This window comes from Camelus ferus, chromosome 12 (genome assembly GCF_009834535.1).
Source record: "Camelus ferus isolate YT-003-E chromosome 12, BCGSAC_Cfer_1.0, whole genome shotgun sequence".
In the NCBI taxonomy this organism is placed as follows: domain Eukaryota; kingdom Metazoa; phylum Chordata; class Mammalia; order Artiodactyla; family Camelidae; genus Camelus; species Camelus ferus.
This window is the reverse complement of record NC_045707.1, coordinates 60,337,023-60,350,382: the sequence shown is the minus strand read 5'-3', so window position 1 is coordinate 60,350,382 and position 13,360 is coordinate 60,337,023. Positions and strand designations below refer to the sequence as shown.

Sequence of the window (13,360 nt, the reverse complement as noted above, 5' to 3'; positions counted from 1 at the left end):
CTTCATTTGCCAGGAGCTGTTATATAATCAGGGCAGCTCTTGGCCCTTCAAAGATTTAACATGAGAAATAGACCAAATTACAGTGAAAACTGTGGAGCTGAGAGGAGGTTCTGTCACATGCATGAAGGGGCATTTTGCAGTCCATCAGGACATTTCGGCTCATGACCGTGAAAGGCTCTTCACCCTCAAAAGCTCAGGCTTTTGCGGTGCCAGATGCCGGCTGGAAGGTGCTGGCAGGAGCAGTCAGCGGCCCCTTGTCCAGATCCGCCTGGTTCCTTATTCCAGTCTGTTTTCATATATTAACACGTCTTGTTTAGAGCGTAACATTCTATAAAACTTCCCATTAGAAATGTCATGTGAATGCAACTGAGACACCCCAGGGCCAGCCATCTGCCTGGCTGTTGTGCTATTTTGTATTTGATACAAGCTGTTGAGTCTCCATCTAGTGGCTGGACACCCCAAGAAAGGAAGAAATAACAGATAAGCAATAAAGGAAGATTCAGACCACTTGGAGAGTAAGATGATGCCTGATATGCACAATGGGTGTTTAGTAGGCGGCGCTGGCAGCAGCCACTGTGTAGCTATTGGCCTGAATAGTCACTCACTCACCTTTGCAACCCGGACTGAGTATAACCATCCACCTGCTGGGTGCACTAAAAAGTTCCATTTCACAGGTCTCGTGACCTGTAGGTTACTCTGGGGCTTGCCTGCTCAGGAAGGTTTTCCCTGGCATTCAGCCTTCTTTTTCTTTTGTATTCAGCACAATCCTGTTAGTCCTAGTTATGGCGTTAGTTATACCTACGAGCCTTTGTTACCATGCTTCCCTTGTGCCCCGACTGAACTTACCAAGAACATCTCAGCCCAATAAGTTTCCTAGGTTGTGTAATTTTCCACTTACTAAAGTCACTCCCAGTTCTTTGAACTTCTTACCTACAATATCAGTATCAAATCTACATGAGACCAGAAGCTGGAAAACGTGCAATTTGAATGCTCTGCACAGCCATGGTTAAAATGTGGCTTATAGCTTGTGACCTGAAATGTAGCAGGGAGTTCAGACTTAATCCTGAGATAGTCACCCCTGAAATAGCTTGTTTTTTGATCTTACATGAAGAGAGATGGCAGGTTCACCTGGCATTTCTGGGTAATCATGAGATAGGAAGCTGCTGCAAAAATCCTTGGAGTTCTGCCCTGGGCGGTTATAATGCGGGGATCTACAGCCCATATGAGAATAGGCTCCTGCCCTCCCAGGGACCTGTAATGTAGCCTTCCCGCATCTCATCTTCTGTCTTCTGCACTGACATCAGTGCAAGGCCTCTTGATGAAGGCTGCGTATATGCAGGAAGTTGGCTTCATAAACCCCAATGAGAAAGATTATATGATCTGACGTTTCACCTTCATCCTCTTAAGGCTAGTTTCCAGGACGCTGTGCCTCCACTGTGTCTATACCAAGCCTCTGTCCAGCTGGCTCGCTTCCCCTTCTTGTTTCATTGCCACCGATGACAAAATGCTGTATTCTACTTCTGGGTTCCAAAACGGCTCCCCCGTCCAATTCCTCTGCTCCCTCTTCCTAGCTGTAGAGGTTGACAGGATGGGGATGGGGGAGGGTGCCTCTAATAAAAGCTGAGCAGAAACCATGCCACATAGCAGAAGAGTTACCCATGACAGGCCTTGAGTCGGGCACGTTACGGACATTGTCCCCAGTTTTGCTAAGTTTCTGTACGGTAGGTGCTATAGTCCCTATGCTCTGGATGAGAAAAGATTAATAACTTTTTAAAGCTTATAAGTTAGATAGCTGGGCTTCAAATCCAGCTCTCTCTGACCCGAAGTCCAGCCTGTGGTCTTCCTATCATAATACATTAGATCCTCATTATTTCAATTTCCAGCAAATAAAATCTTTTTAGCCATCAGTTTGAATAATTCAGGTTGACAGTCATCTACTGAGTCACATTCTCTGGGCTATGGGAAGATACAGAACTAATAAACAAACTAAAAACGTAATCTATCACAAAGCCTATTGGGCTGATTTCTTCGAGACTTTTTTTCCCCTTTATGTAAACCCTCCTTGTTTCTTAAGGGGACACTGTCACCTTGAAATCATCATGATTTCTCCTTATTTACTGATTGTCAACAGTATGTTCATCCTGAAACCAATTGCAGTCCGTGTCCACCAGGGGTCTCTGTTCTGAATCAGCTGTCTACATATTTATAGCCTGGACACCCTTGCTCATTCCACCCACCCACGCCATGTGAATCCATGTGAATCCACGTATTCCTCTTTGTTAAAAGGCTTAGTTGTCTGAGTTATATCCAGATGTGCTCTTTCTAGTTTGGCAGACTTGCTGTGAATATCACAGTGGAGGGCTTCAAATATAATGCCCTTGCTTTATAACAGAAATAACACCAGTTCTGAACTCTATCTTGCTTTTAAAAAATGCAGGATATTTCTAAATGTCCTTTTAGTCTATTTAAATAGGGTGGAATTAAGATACTAGATATTCAATTGTAATGTGAGTCTTTTGTAAAAAAAAATTTCAAGGTTAGGAAAACCAAACTTTTGTCTGACCTCCAGGTGTAGAAGGCTCCCTGGAATTCTGTGCATAATGATGAGAAACATTATGATAACAGAAGAAAGCTCTACCTGCTCCTCTGTCCTGACTCTTTTAGGGGGGCCCCTCTTTACTTAATAGAGGAGGCGATCTGGAGACTTTGGCCTGCCAGAGGAAATCGGTTTCCCGCTGTAACTGGAGACAGGCCTCCAGGGGATCTGGTGATACATACCGAGACTGACAGCAACTTCATCTAAGGAGATGGTAGTTTTCTCAGTTGACAGTGGATAACTTGGATAGCGAGCTAGAAACTTCTGGCACAGGAGTCCTAAGCTTTTCTGTTTCCTGCTTGGCCTTTGCTTTTCAAATTCGTCCACAGCACTGTCCCCAAGGACATCAAGCTACAGAAAGCAGACAGAAGGGAGGGGGGAGATGTCACTGTTAACATCCCAGTGGAGAAACTGCGGTGGGTGGTACTGGCGAGTTGAGGGCAGTATCCCCATCTGTACTGTCCTAGATCCCGGTAAAAATACATTTCCTAATCCAATTTTCTTAACATTTTACCTACTGCTTTCTCTGAACTGAACCTTTCCTCTTTGGCAATCTGAGGCCGAGTCTAGGGGTTAAATGAAAAAATGAATGAACAATGCGGTCATTTGTAGGCTGTTACACCTGTGCTCCTAGTGTGTTCATTACACTGGAGATCAGCACCACTGGGAGCACGTTAAGAGATGTAAAACCTCAGGCTTCATCTCAGACCAGGTGTATCAGAGCCTATCTTTTCCTAAGATCCTGCGTTAAGTCCTCTTAACATGGAAGTCTGAGATGTACCAGCCTGCAGTGTCACCAAAATCTTATTTTTCACAATGGACCAAGGGTGGATGGAACTGAACAAGGGCGGCTAAATCTTATTATTCCTTTTTCTTTCTTATTCTAAGTACATTAAACTAGTACCCTTGTCTTACTAGCCCACTTTTAAAAAAAGCTCAATTCAAGCCCCAGGAAAGTAAAAGATTTTTCCATGAACATATTCAAGGAGAAAAGCAACATGATTATCTCAACAGCTTCAACACAACTGTAGTTCTTCTTAGCCCAAACTGGAAACAACCCAAATGGCTACAAACTGGAAAATGGATAAAAAAGTCGTGGTATATTCATGTAATAGAATATCATACAGCAATGAAAATGAGAAAACTATAGCTACATGCAAGAACACAGATGCATCTTAAAGGTGTGTGTTGATTGAAAAGGCAAGTCCCAGAAGAGTACATACTATGGTCATCCCTTAGTATCCACAAGAAATTGGTTCCAGGACCACCCCTGCCATTGACATCACAATCTGTGGATGCTTAAGTCTCTTATACAAAATGGAAATTGTAGTAGGCAATGAAATAATAAATACACATTGTGGAGAGGTTACCTTGTGGGAGAAGTAAATATAAATTGAGTATTACTCTGGTTTTTGGGTTGGGGGGCAAATTCAAGAGTATTAAAGATATTACATACATAAGTAGATTTTATATGACCAGTCTAGCAAAAGGTAATGAAGAATTCATTTAAAAAAGATATTAAAACATTGTTTTAAAGCCACTCAAATTTTAGGCATTTACTTCCCAGTCCCAGGGAACAATTCTAATGACTGATCAGTTAAAAATCTCCCAATAAATCTAGGGTAGAAAAACAACAATTTACTTGTTTTAGGGGCAAATAAACAACTAGTTCTATTAAAGTAAGATACCAACAGTGTTCTCTCGTGAAAGAAGTCACTAACAATTCCTATTGCGTGATATTCACTTTGTTATTTTGTCAAGAAAGTGAAAAAAACAACTAATATTTATATACCTTTGATGCAAAAAGCATACTTAATGTTATGTAATTCTTATTGCCCTCATGGAACTAGGGCAGGTACCACGACCCCTTTTTCCAGATAAGTAAACTGAGGTGCAGAGACCTTCAGTGATTCCCCCCACTCACCTGGGTAGTGATTTAAACCCAGGGCCTCTGAAACAAAGCCCCCTTATGCATTCCACATCAAATATAAAATGGACAAAAAGCCAAAGAACAGTCCAGACTTAAAAGACAAACTGAAATATTTTTGGCTTTAAGCACATAGGAACTACTCTTAAAACTATGATTTGTATTTAGTTACATGAAAGAGTCTGTTGGTTCTATCACCACAATGAAGTGTGTAGAAGATTCAGTTCATTTTGTTCTATTGATTTCAAGTTGTAATTTGGGACTTTTTAAATCTTCCTTCCCAATTCCTTCATTTTGGTCATTTTTATAGCTTAAAAAATCTGCCAAGAGGAGAAAAAAATGGGAGACAACACTCTGATCTGTGAGTGACTTTCGTTAGCAAGTCTGGGAAAGAGTTCGATGGGGGAGTGAAAATTATTGACCACTGATTTTTTAAACAAAAAAGTATAGATATGCTACTTATTCAGTAGGCCTGGTTCCCTACAGGACAGCTAATTTAAAGATGACTTAACCATAAAGCCCCAAACCAATGAACTGAACATACTTGAGAATCACAAAATTTCCCAACTCAAAAATCTGTAGGTTACTATTACCCTTAAAATTGGAGCAAGAATTATAATTCATGGCAGAGTTAAAAAAATCCAAATTTTTCGTTACATCAAAATTATTAAATATCATTGCTTAAAAAAATGTATCATTTAAAAATGTATGCTGGTCAAGAGAGTATCAACATGGAAGAAAAGAGAGCATTCATTATGAAAAATGAAACAGAGGATGAGAATTCCATTTCACTTGTAAATAAATAAAAAGATTAAGTCGAGTACTGCTTTTGACTCAATAGTAACCAAAAAGTTGAGAATTGTATGAGTTTTTAATAGTCAACTAAAAATGTTAAAATTCTATGAACAGCCTTAGGAGCACAGCCTCTTTACCTGCAGGGAGTCTGTAAACACATCGTCCTTGTTCTCAATGGGCCTGAACAGCCCCTTTTTCTTCTCTCGGTCTCTGATGTCCGGGCTGGCAGCACTGATGAGTATCTTCAGGTTAGCTGTGGGCGTCCACGGTTCCGCCTGCTGTCGGTCCACGAGCTTAACTGGGGTAATGGGATTTCTTTCTGGAGTGAAGATCTTTTGCTTCGATAAGTCAATTGGTTCATTTTTTATTGGCGTCTTGGGGGCCATCCTTGAGCGATCCACAAATATGTTTTCCTATTTAAATAAAAAGACCTTTTAGCAAAAACGAGGAAGGGCAGGTATCAGCTAAGAGTACACTTTGTTCCCATCATTCACTAAGACGTGAAAATACAAACAGACCATATGTTCAGGGCTGAAAAAATATCAGGATAGGACTCATGTAAATAGAAGGATTCGTGGGAATCAAAGCGTGGCTCCAATGAGAAAACAATTATGATGTGCTACTCCTTTGAAACATATTTTTCATGGCATCTCTGTGAAAGAAGTCACGAGGATATCTGTCCCTGGTGCATGCTTGTACTAGTCGGGGATGACAATAAGGGCAAATGTGGATTGAGTCCATATTGCTTCTGAGTGACGTATTTTTTAAAGCGCTATTTACAGGTTTGCACTAACTAGTGAAGAGCAATTAAGCTTTTGTTCAAGGTTCACCAGTGCTAATATAGGAATTAGCAGGACCAATGAATGGAAGAGTATCCAACAAAAAGCCAGATTTCAAACCAACTAGCTGTTGGATGTCACTCCCCCAGAGCAGTGCTGCTCAAACTATCCATGGTGAAGGACCAGGGTTTTTTATTTCTAAACTCCCACAGACTGATACATGATCTTACTTCCTAGGGCTCATGCAACTCCAATCACATGTGACTTTCAACTTGAGTTTGCCATTCACCCTGACCTACAGCTTGTTCGACAAGAAGAGACCACTGATCGCAGGCTTAGATGTCACAGGGGGAAGGTCAAATTTCTGTAGAGGTTTCTAAGTGCTAAACTCTCAAATTCTGTTCTTAATTTTTTGCTGCTTGGTAATAGTTCGTGGACTAGCACCTGCCCCTGACCACCCTTTGAGTAGACTGTCTCAGATAATTGTAAGGAAAAGTTAACGATGGGTCCATTAATCCATTAAGCCAAAAGGACTGAGTATACAGACCTTACATTTGGAATGACTAAATTACTAAAACAAATTTCTTTCCCCTTAAATGAGTTTTTGCCATTTAAAACCAGAAAGCTTCTGCTCTTCCCAAAGTTAAGTTCACCTCCAGGCAATAGTGCCTTACATAATTATGAAGGTGGATGAGTTAAATATTTGTCACTCCCTTTCCTGCACACATAGTATCACTCTACAGCTTATGCATGCTTGGATTTTGGCTGAGCAGTGGTTTAAAACAAGTACTTTCCTACAAATGAGCAAGATGTGAAGAGGGAAAAAGAACTGTTTGGGAGAAACTGGAGTTTGTGTTAGCAGGCTGACTCTTGTTTTGTGGATCCAAAGCTGCCAGCCAGCCACGGTGAGGTTCTGTCCTGGCGTAATAGGGAGGGAGTGGAGATTTGGGGGGTGACAATTTCTCATGCCACTGCAGCTGTAGGCATCTCGCCTGGGGCAGTGCAGCTGCTCACGTCTCTTAAGTCCCTGCGAGTGTGCAACTCTGATGAAGTCTTCTACAAGAGGAAGTACTGAGTGTTGACCATGTGCTACACATAGTACCTGTTCTGTGTATTTTACACCTATTAACTCTTCATCCAATTATTTTTCTAGCCTACAGATGAAGAAACTGAGGTACAGGAGGATTAGCTCAAGTGATAGAGCGCATGCTTAGCATGCATGAGGTCCTAGGTTCAATCCCCAGTACTTCCTCTAAAAATAAATAAATGAATAAACCTAATTACCTCCTCCCACCAAAAAAAAAAAAAAAAAAAAAAAAGAAACTGAGGCCCAAGGAGGGTGCCTTGCCTCAGGTCACATGCAACCTCATTAAGTATAAAAGTCATTGGTAGAAAAATACTATATGATATCACTCATATGTGGAATCTAAAAAAAAAAAAATTAAAAAAAGACACAGATGAACTAATTTACAAAACAGAAACAGACTCACAGGCATAGAAAAGAAACTCATAGTCACCAAGGGGGAAAGAGGGTGGGAAGGGATAAATCAGGAGTTCGAGATTTGCAGATGCTAACTAACACATATAATACATAAACAACAAGTTCATACTGTATAGCACAGGGAACTATATTCGGTATCTTGTAATAACCTATAATGAAAAAGAATATGAAAAGGAATATATGTTTGTATATGTATGCCTGAAACATTATGTTGTACACCAGAAATTGACACAACATTGTAAACGGACTCTATGCGTCAGTAAGAAATGACATTGAAACTTAAAAAAAAAATAGCAATTGGTATGCAAGAAACAGCTGATAGCAGAAGTTTCTGAAATTCTGCATCTAGCAAGAAGCTTGTCCTGGGTGTGAATTGGCAAGTTAGCTTTCTCGCAGTTCCAACAAAAGGTACCCAGCGGGCCGAGGCGGCTCTGCACGAAGGCCATGAGGGCCAGCTCACCTGCCTCCGCTTCTTAGCCGCAGGGCGAGCGCGGGCAATTTCTTCCTCCGCACTGTGCTTTAATTCTCTCCACTGAAAATGAAATTCATAAAAACACCAGCCTCAAGAGTTATGAGAAGAGTTCCTGGCATACAGTGCGCACTCAATAAAACTGAGCTGTTCTCTTCCCCTTCCCCTTCTTTATTACCATCCATCCTGGCACTCGGAGCTAACATAACACAGCACATCATATCACTATTTCACTTCCTGGGCGTGTGTCTTGTCTTGTTAAGAGACTGTGCACTTCTGGAGGTCAGGGAGTGAGTTCCACAGCTCTCATCCCTCACAAATTTTGGCACAATGCCTTGTCCCTCACAGGGTCTTAAGGAATACTGTGCCTTGATTATCTATTCCAAACGATATTCCCATGGTAGAGTGTGTGGCCCAGGTTTGAGAAGATGCAGAGATTCACCCTTCTCTACTGCCTCCGTGGTACCTGTCCTCCCAGGAACAATGAGCTCCCACTTTTTCCCCCTAGAGGAGCAATTCAGATGGATTATTTCCTCTAGCACTTTGATAAATAAATAAATATACATATTTAAAATTTTTAATGGAAGTACTGGGGATTGATCCTAGGACCTCATGCATGCTAGGCATGTGCTCTACCACTGAGCTATACCCTCCCCCACCACTTTGATATATTTTCACTACAATCTAAGTAACACTTAAAGTAGGAGGGGAATTAGGTCATGTGGTAGGTTTATGACTGTATCACACCTCTACATCAAAAGAAAAAAAGTGCCAAGCAAATTGTTTTCTGAGATCTCAGGTGGGCAGAAAGTCAGCTGTAATCTAATCACACCCTGCTCCATCTATCTGTCTATCCTGCTATCCTGACACTGTAGAAGGCAGTGGAAAGGGGATTCAAATGAGCATTCGGAAACCTGGTTTTGGTCTCAGCTCTGTATCTTTTTGGTACTGGGCAAATTGTTCATTCTGTCTGGGCTGACGTTTCTGGATCTATAAACTAAGGGGTTCAGGTTGGAAGTATCTATAAGGCTTTCCCGCAAGGCTGCCCAGCCGTGTGGTGGACACTGGAATGCACCTGGCTCTCTTCAGGAATGATTGACTCATTCCCCCAGCTGCCAGAAGGAAGGCCAACAGTACACGTCTTCATGCTTTGGCCGAAGAGGGCTGACTCAGCCGGATGATGCCCCTTCCCGAGAGGCTGATACTGTCCCCAACTGCTAGGGGAAGCAGCACAGACGTGTAAAAAGCCCAGCCCCCTCGCCCAGACTCAGACTCAGGACTATTCCGAGGGGTCATCCCAGATCTCCCCACAAGGTAAATGCAGACTTCCACTGAGACTTCTGCAGCTCTGACTCTCCCTCCAATTCTGCTGCCTTCCCTTCCCTTCAACGGGCAGGGATCCCCAGGGTACTCCTAACTAAACCTCCCACATGCCAAACTCCCCATCAGATCTGCCTGCGAGGAAATCCAGTGCAACACCCTGGAAATCACCCCTTCAGTTAGAGAGGGCCTGGAGAGGTGCCCAGGAAACAGTTTCTCTGGTTCCTGTATACAAATGGAAGTAACACACCGTGGCAGGTAACCTGTGCATCAGCTCAGATAATGAGAGAGGAAGCGGTTTGTAATCTGTGAGTGCTATACAAATGACCATTATTATTACTATTAATTATATCAGCATTAGGACTATGCTGTAAGCTGCCAGCAGCCACAGAAAGGGCTTCGTGGTTAAAAGCTCTTGGTTCTAGTCTTGCTTCTGTCTTAGATACAGCTTTGATCTTGTCACCTCAGATACTACATAGCCGTCAGTCTATTCAAGGCCCTTGGTGATACTGTGCTGACCTCTTTTCCAGTTCCGTCTCCTGCAGGTCCCACATTTTGCCCAAACAGTCCACTCGCTTTTCTTCAGCCTTGCCCCGCAGTGGATCACACCTGAACAGGCAGGTCAGGAAGCGTCTCCTTCTAGCTACTGACTAACCACTCTCCTTCTCCCCAGAGCACACTTTCTAGAAATGAGTAGTCCACCCTGAGGGCTTTCCCCTGCCCGTCCTCCAGGGGTCCCTCACACCACCACAGCCTGCTCTGACACAAGTCACCTCTCGGTTGACAAATCAATGGCAGAATGTCCCACTTGACCTCACTGCAGGGGTTAAGACTGTTGACTGCTCTTTGCTCCATAAAACTCTCAGTCCTTCTGAGCTCACTCTCTTTCTCTCTCGGTTCTCTTCCTACTTCTGACTGTTCCTCCTCAGCCTCCTTCACTGGTTCCTCTTTTCCAATCTTACAGACCTCAGCCCTCCATGCCTCTCTGTTGCTCTCTGGGGCAGCTCACCCACTCATATACAAGGCTTTAGAGCCACCCTGTATGTTGATAATTCCCAAGTCTGTTGCTAGCCAGGATCTTCCATGAATCCCCAAATCTGGCCACCACCAACGGCCTCTTTCACATATTTATTTACCTCTGATCACACAGGTACAACTATATGCTTCAAGTCTGAACTTAACCATCTTTCTTCACCACTCCACAAAGATGAATGGCCTTTAAAGAAAACCCATGCCCACCATGTCTAGACGTTGTCCCAACCTCATTTCTACTTCTTTACTAGTTCCCTTCCTCTCCACTTGCCCAAGTCCCAGCAGTCATTCCTTTAAGCCCTAGCTCAGGCGTTATCTCCTTCACAAGCCCTTCCCGACAGCTCAGGCTTATTGTTCACCTCTTCATCCCCAACCACCCTTTTCCTACTTATATCATTCTTAAATGCGCTATAGACATCTTAAGAGGAGAGTCTTGCTTATAATCTGACAACTGGGTGCGGTAAGATTGGGTAATGAAGTTGAAAACTCCTTTGTTTTAAAGAGAAGTTTCTCTGCAAGTGGCAGGAAGCTGCATGCTTAATATAGTACCTACAGAACTTGACCAATGTGTAGACAGTCCAGAAAGATAAGTTCTCTAAACACCAGCTAACTCACAGGACATGGTTCCAGGCACCCCCCACCCCCCCAGAGGGTTTCCAGAAGCACCACAGACTTCTGGCCACTCTGGAAACTTTGAACATGTCTTGAACGTCCACACTTCATGTTGATTCCTCTGCCTCCAATGTCCATTTTGCTCTCTCCTGTTTCCTTGTAGGTTGAACATCTTGAGTCCAGATATTACCATCTCTGTGAAGCTTGCCAACTCTCTCTAGACTCCCCATGCATTTCCTCCTTACTTCTCTGTTCTGCCGGGACACTGTTCTATTCCTACTGCAGTACTTACTAAATCATAGTCTAGTTGGTAAGCTTTACATGTGACTCCCCGAAAGTCTATCAGGTAACCAAGGGCCAGGCCTGCATCATATTCATCTTTGGGCTGTCAGTTCAACTGAGTAAGCTGTGAGCAGTATGTGTTGCTGGGTGCTTTGCAGACACCCAAGCAGGAGGAGCTATTTATGACTTCCAATTTATGGAAGGAAAAAAATAGGCTTAGAGAGGCTAGGAGACTTATTAGACCAGTGTACACTCCCAGCACCTGGAACATAAATATTTGTTGAAAGACTGAATAAATATTATTTATTCGAGGTTACATAGCTAATAAATGGTAGAATAGGAGATTAAACCTAGATCTCTCTGACTCCAAATTCCACACTCTCACCATCCCTAGATAGCCCCCTTCCTTTACTTCACAACAACGTGGAAAGAGAGGCAAAAGCCCCTCCTAGTGAGGAACACTGTTCTCTTCCCTGGCTACCTCTGAAATAATCCCTGCTTAAGTATTCTATTTCAGGCATTTTAACCATTTTCCCAGTCTCTATGAGAGCCGTTTTCTCTGTACCCACTAAAATACAAAAACTCAACTGCGCACAGCACTCACTGGGCTAACCTGAGCAGGAGAAGTACCCTTGTTGAAGGCACCTGCTAAAAAGTCATTGACCTGGAAAAAAAGAGGTGGACACCAACTTGCCCTATATATAAAAGTATACCCATTCTTTCAAGGCTGTCCCACCCAAATTATAAAGGAAAACAAAAAGTTCTGCTCTGAAATTCCCAAAGACAAAATACTCTGAATATATAAAGTCTGGACATTGCCACCCTCATGTGGCATAGGGAAGTCTTTAAAAGTCCTCTTTAAAATGATAATGTTTTGGTATACTTCTTTTCCTAAAAAAATAAAAAATTGAATGCTAGGGGGAAAAAAAACCCTACATGAAAAAGCATACAATTTCACACCTATCCAAAATTAATGGTTGCCAAGTAATCTTCAAAGGCCCATATAACAGGTGCCTCGCAACCAGGCAGTTGGATGGTAAGCCCAGAATTAAGCCCAGGAACCTAGAGAAATTCAGTGCCTAAGGAAGCTGCTATGCTCAGACAGACAGTCAGTTTCTCAATCCAGGTTTGTCATATCTACTTGCCTCTGCCTAGAAATGCTTAGATGTTCTCTACTAACAAGCTCTTGGACCTTTTCAGCAGGGCGCTGGCTGGCGCGAGCATTGTGCCCATGTGGGTATGGTGGTGACGCTTACGTATCACTATGGCTGGTTGACTCTGTAATGTTTCTTCAAGACACCACCACTGTCTTACTAATCACAAGGCGTGTAAAACCTCAAGGGAGCGCTCAGTGCAAAACCAGCAGTAGCACTGTACAATATTCAAAGTGTCTGTTGGTGGGCTCAGCCGCTTTCTCTCCCTATATGGAAGGCAGTGGTCATGCTCTTGGGAGAATGGAGCAGCCTCTAAGAGCTGGTTCATTGGTACAAAGAACATTTCACTGCACTTTAATAATCCCGCTTTTATAGTAAAAGAGTCTGTTTTCTTGGGAACTGAGGCTTAACATTTCTGCCCAGCATTAGCTAGCTCTACTCCTGACAACTATGAGTGGCTGTATTACAAACTACAAACACTACGAGTATTACAAACTTTTGATTGCAGTGTCCAGCATATTTTTGATTCATATAAATTGGTTTCAACATTACATCCAATGTAGCCTCTTTCCACTGCACAATGACTGAGAAATTCAACAACAGTTGGATGCCTCTTCCTTTAGAAAAAAAAGTATAGTTTCATAAGGTTCACCAAAATTAATTATTAATACAAATACAAGTGGCACATTGGAAAACTTAATTGAAATAGATATCACCATCCTGAATATGACAGGACTTAAGGTATTTAAGTCCACTTACCTTTTGTGCATTTTCCCCATCTTCAATTGCAAAATCTAGTCTGGACTGCCTGGGGTTGATCAGATCGTGTAGTGTTAAACAATTCACCTCCATCTGTAATGCATAATTATATGGGAAAATGATTTTACAATTGG

The 13,360-nt window shown here is 42.5% G+C and overlaps 1 protein-coding gene across 1 annotated transcript in view; it reads right to left on the bottom strand.

Annotated features, from left to right (window-relative positions):
• Window positions 1-13,360, bottom strand: part of E2F7 (E2F transcription factor 7) — a 34,526-nt gene that overhangs the window by 20,240 nt on the left and 926 nt on the right. The window contains exons 2-4 of the mRNA XM_032493718.1: window positions 13,227-13,319; window positions 5,456-5,731; window positions 2,779-2,947 (exon numbers count right to left, since the gene is read on the bottom strand). Coding sequence (XP_032349609.1) covers window positions 2,779-2,947; window positions 5,456-5,731; window positions 13,227-13,319 — 538 coding nt within the window. The remainder of the gene's footprint in view (window positions 1-2,778; window positions 2,948-5,455; window positions 5,732-13,226; window positions 13,320-13,360) is intronic.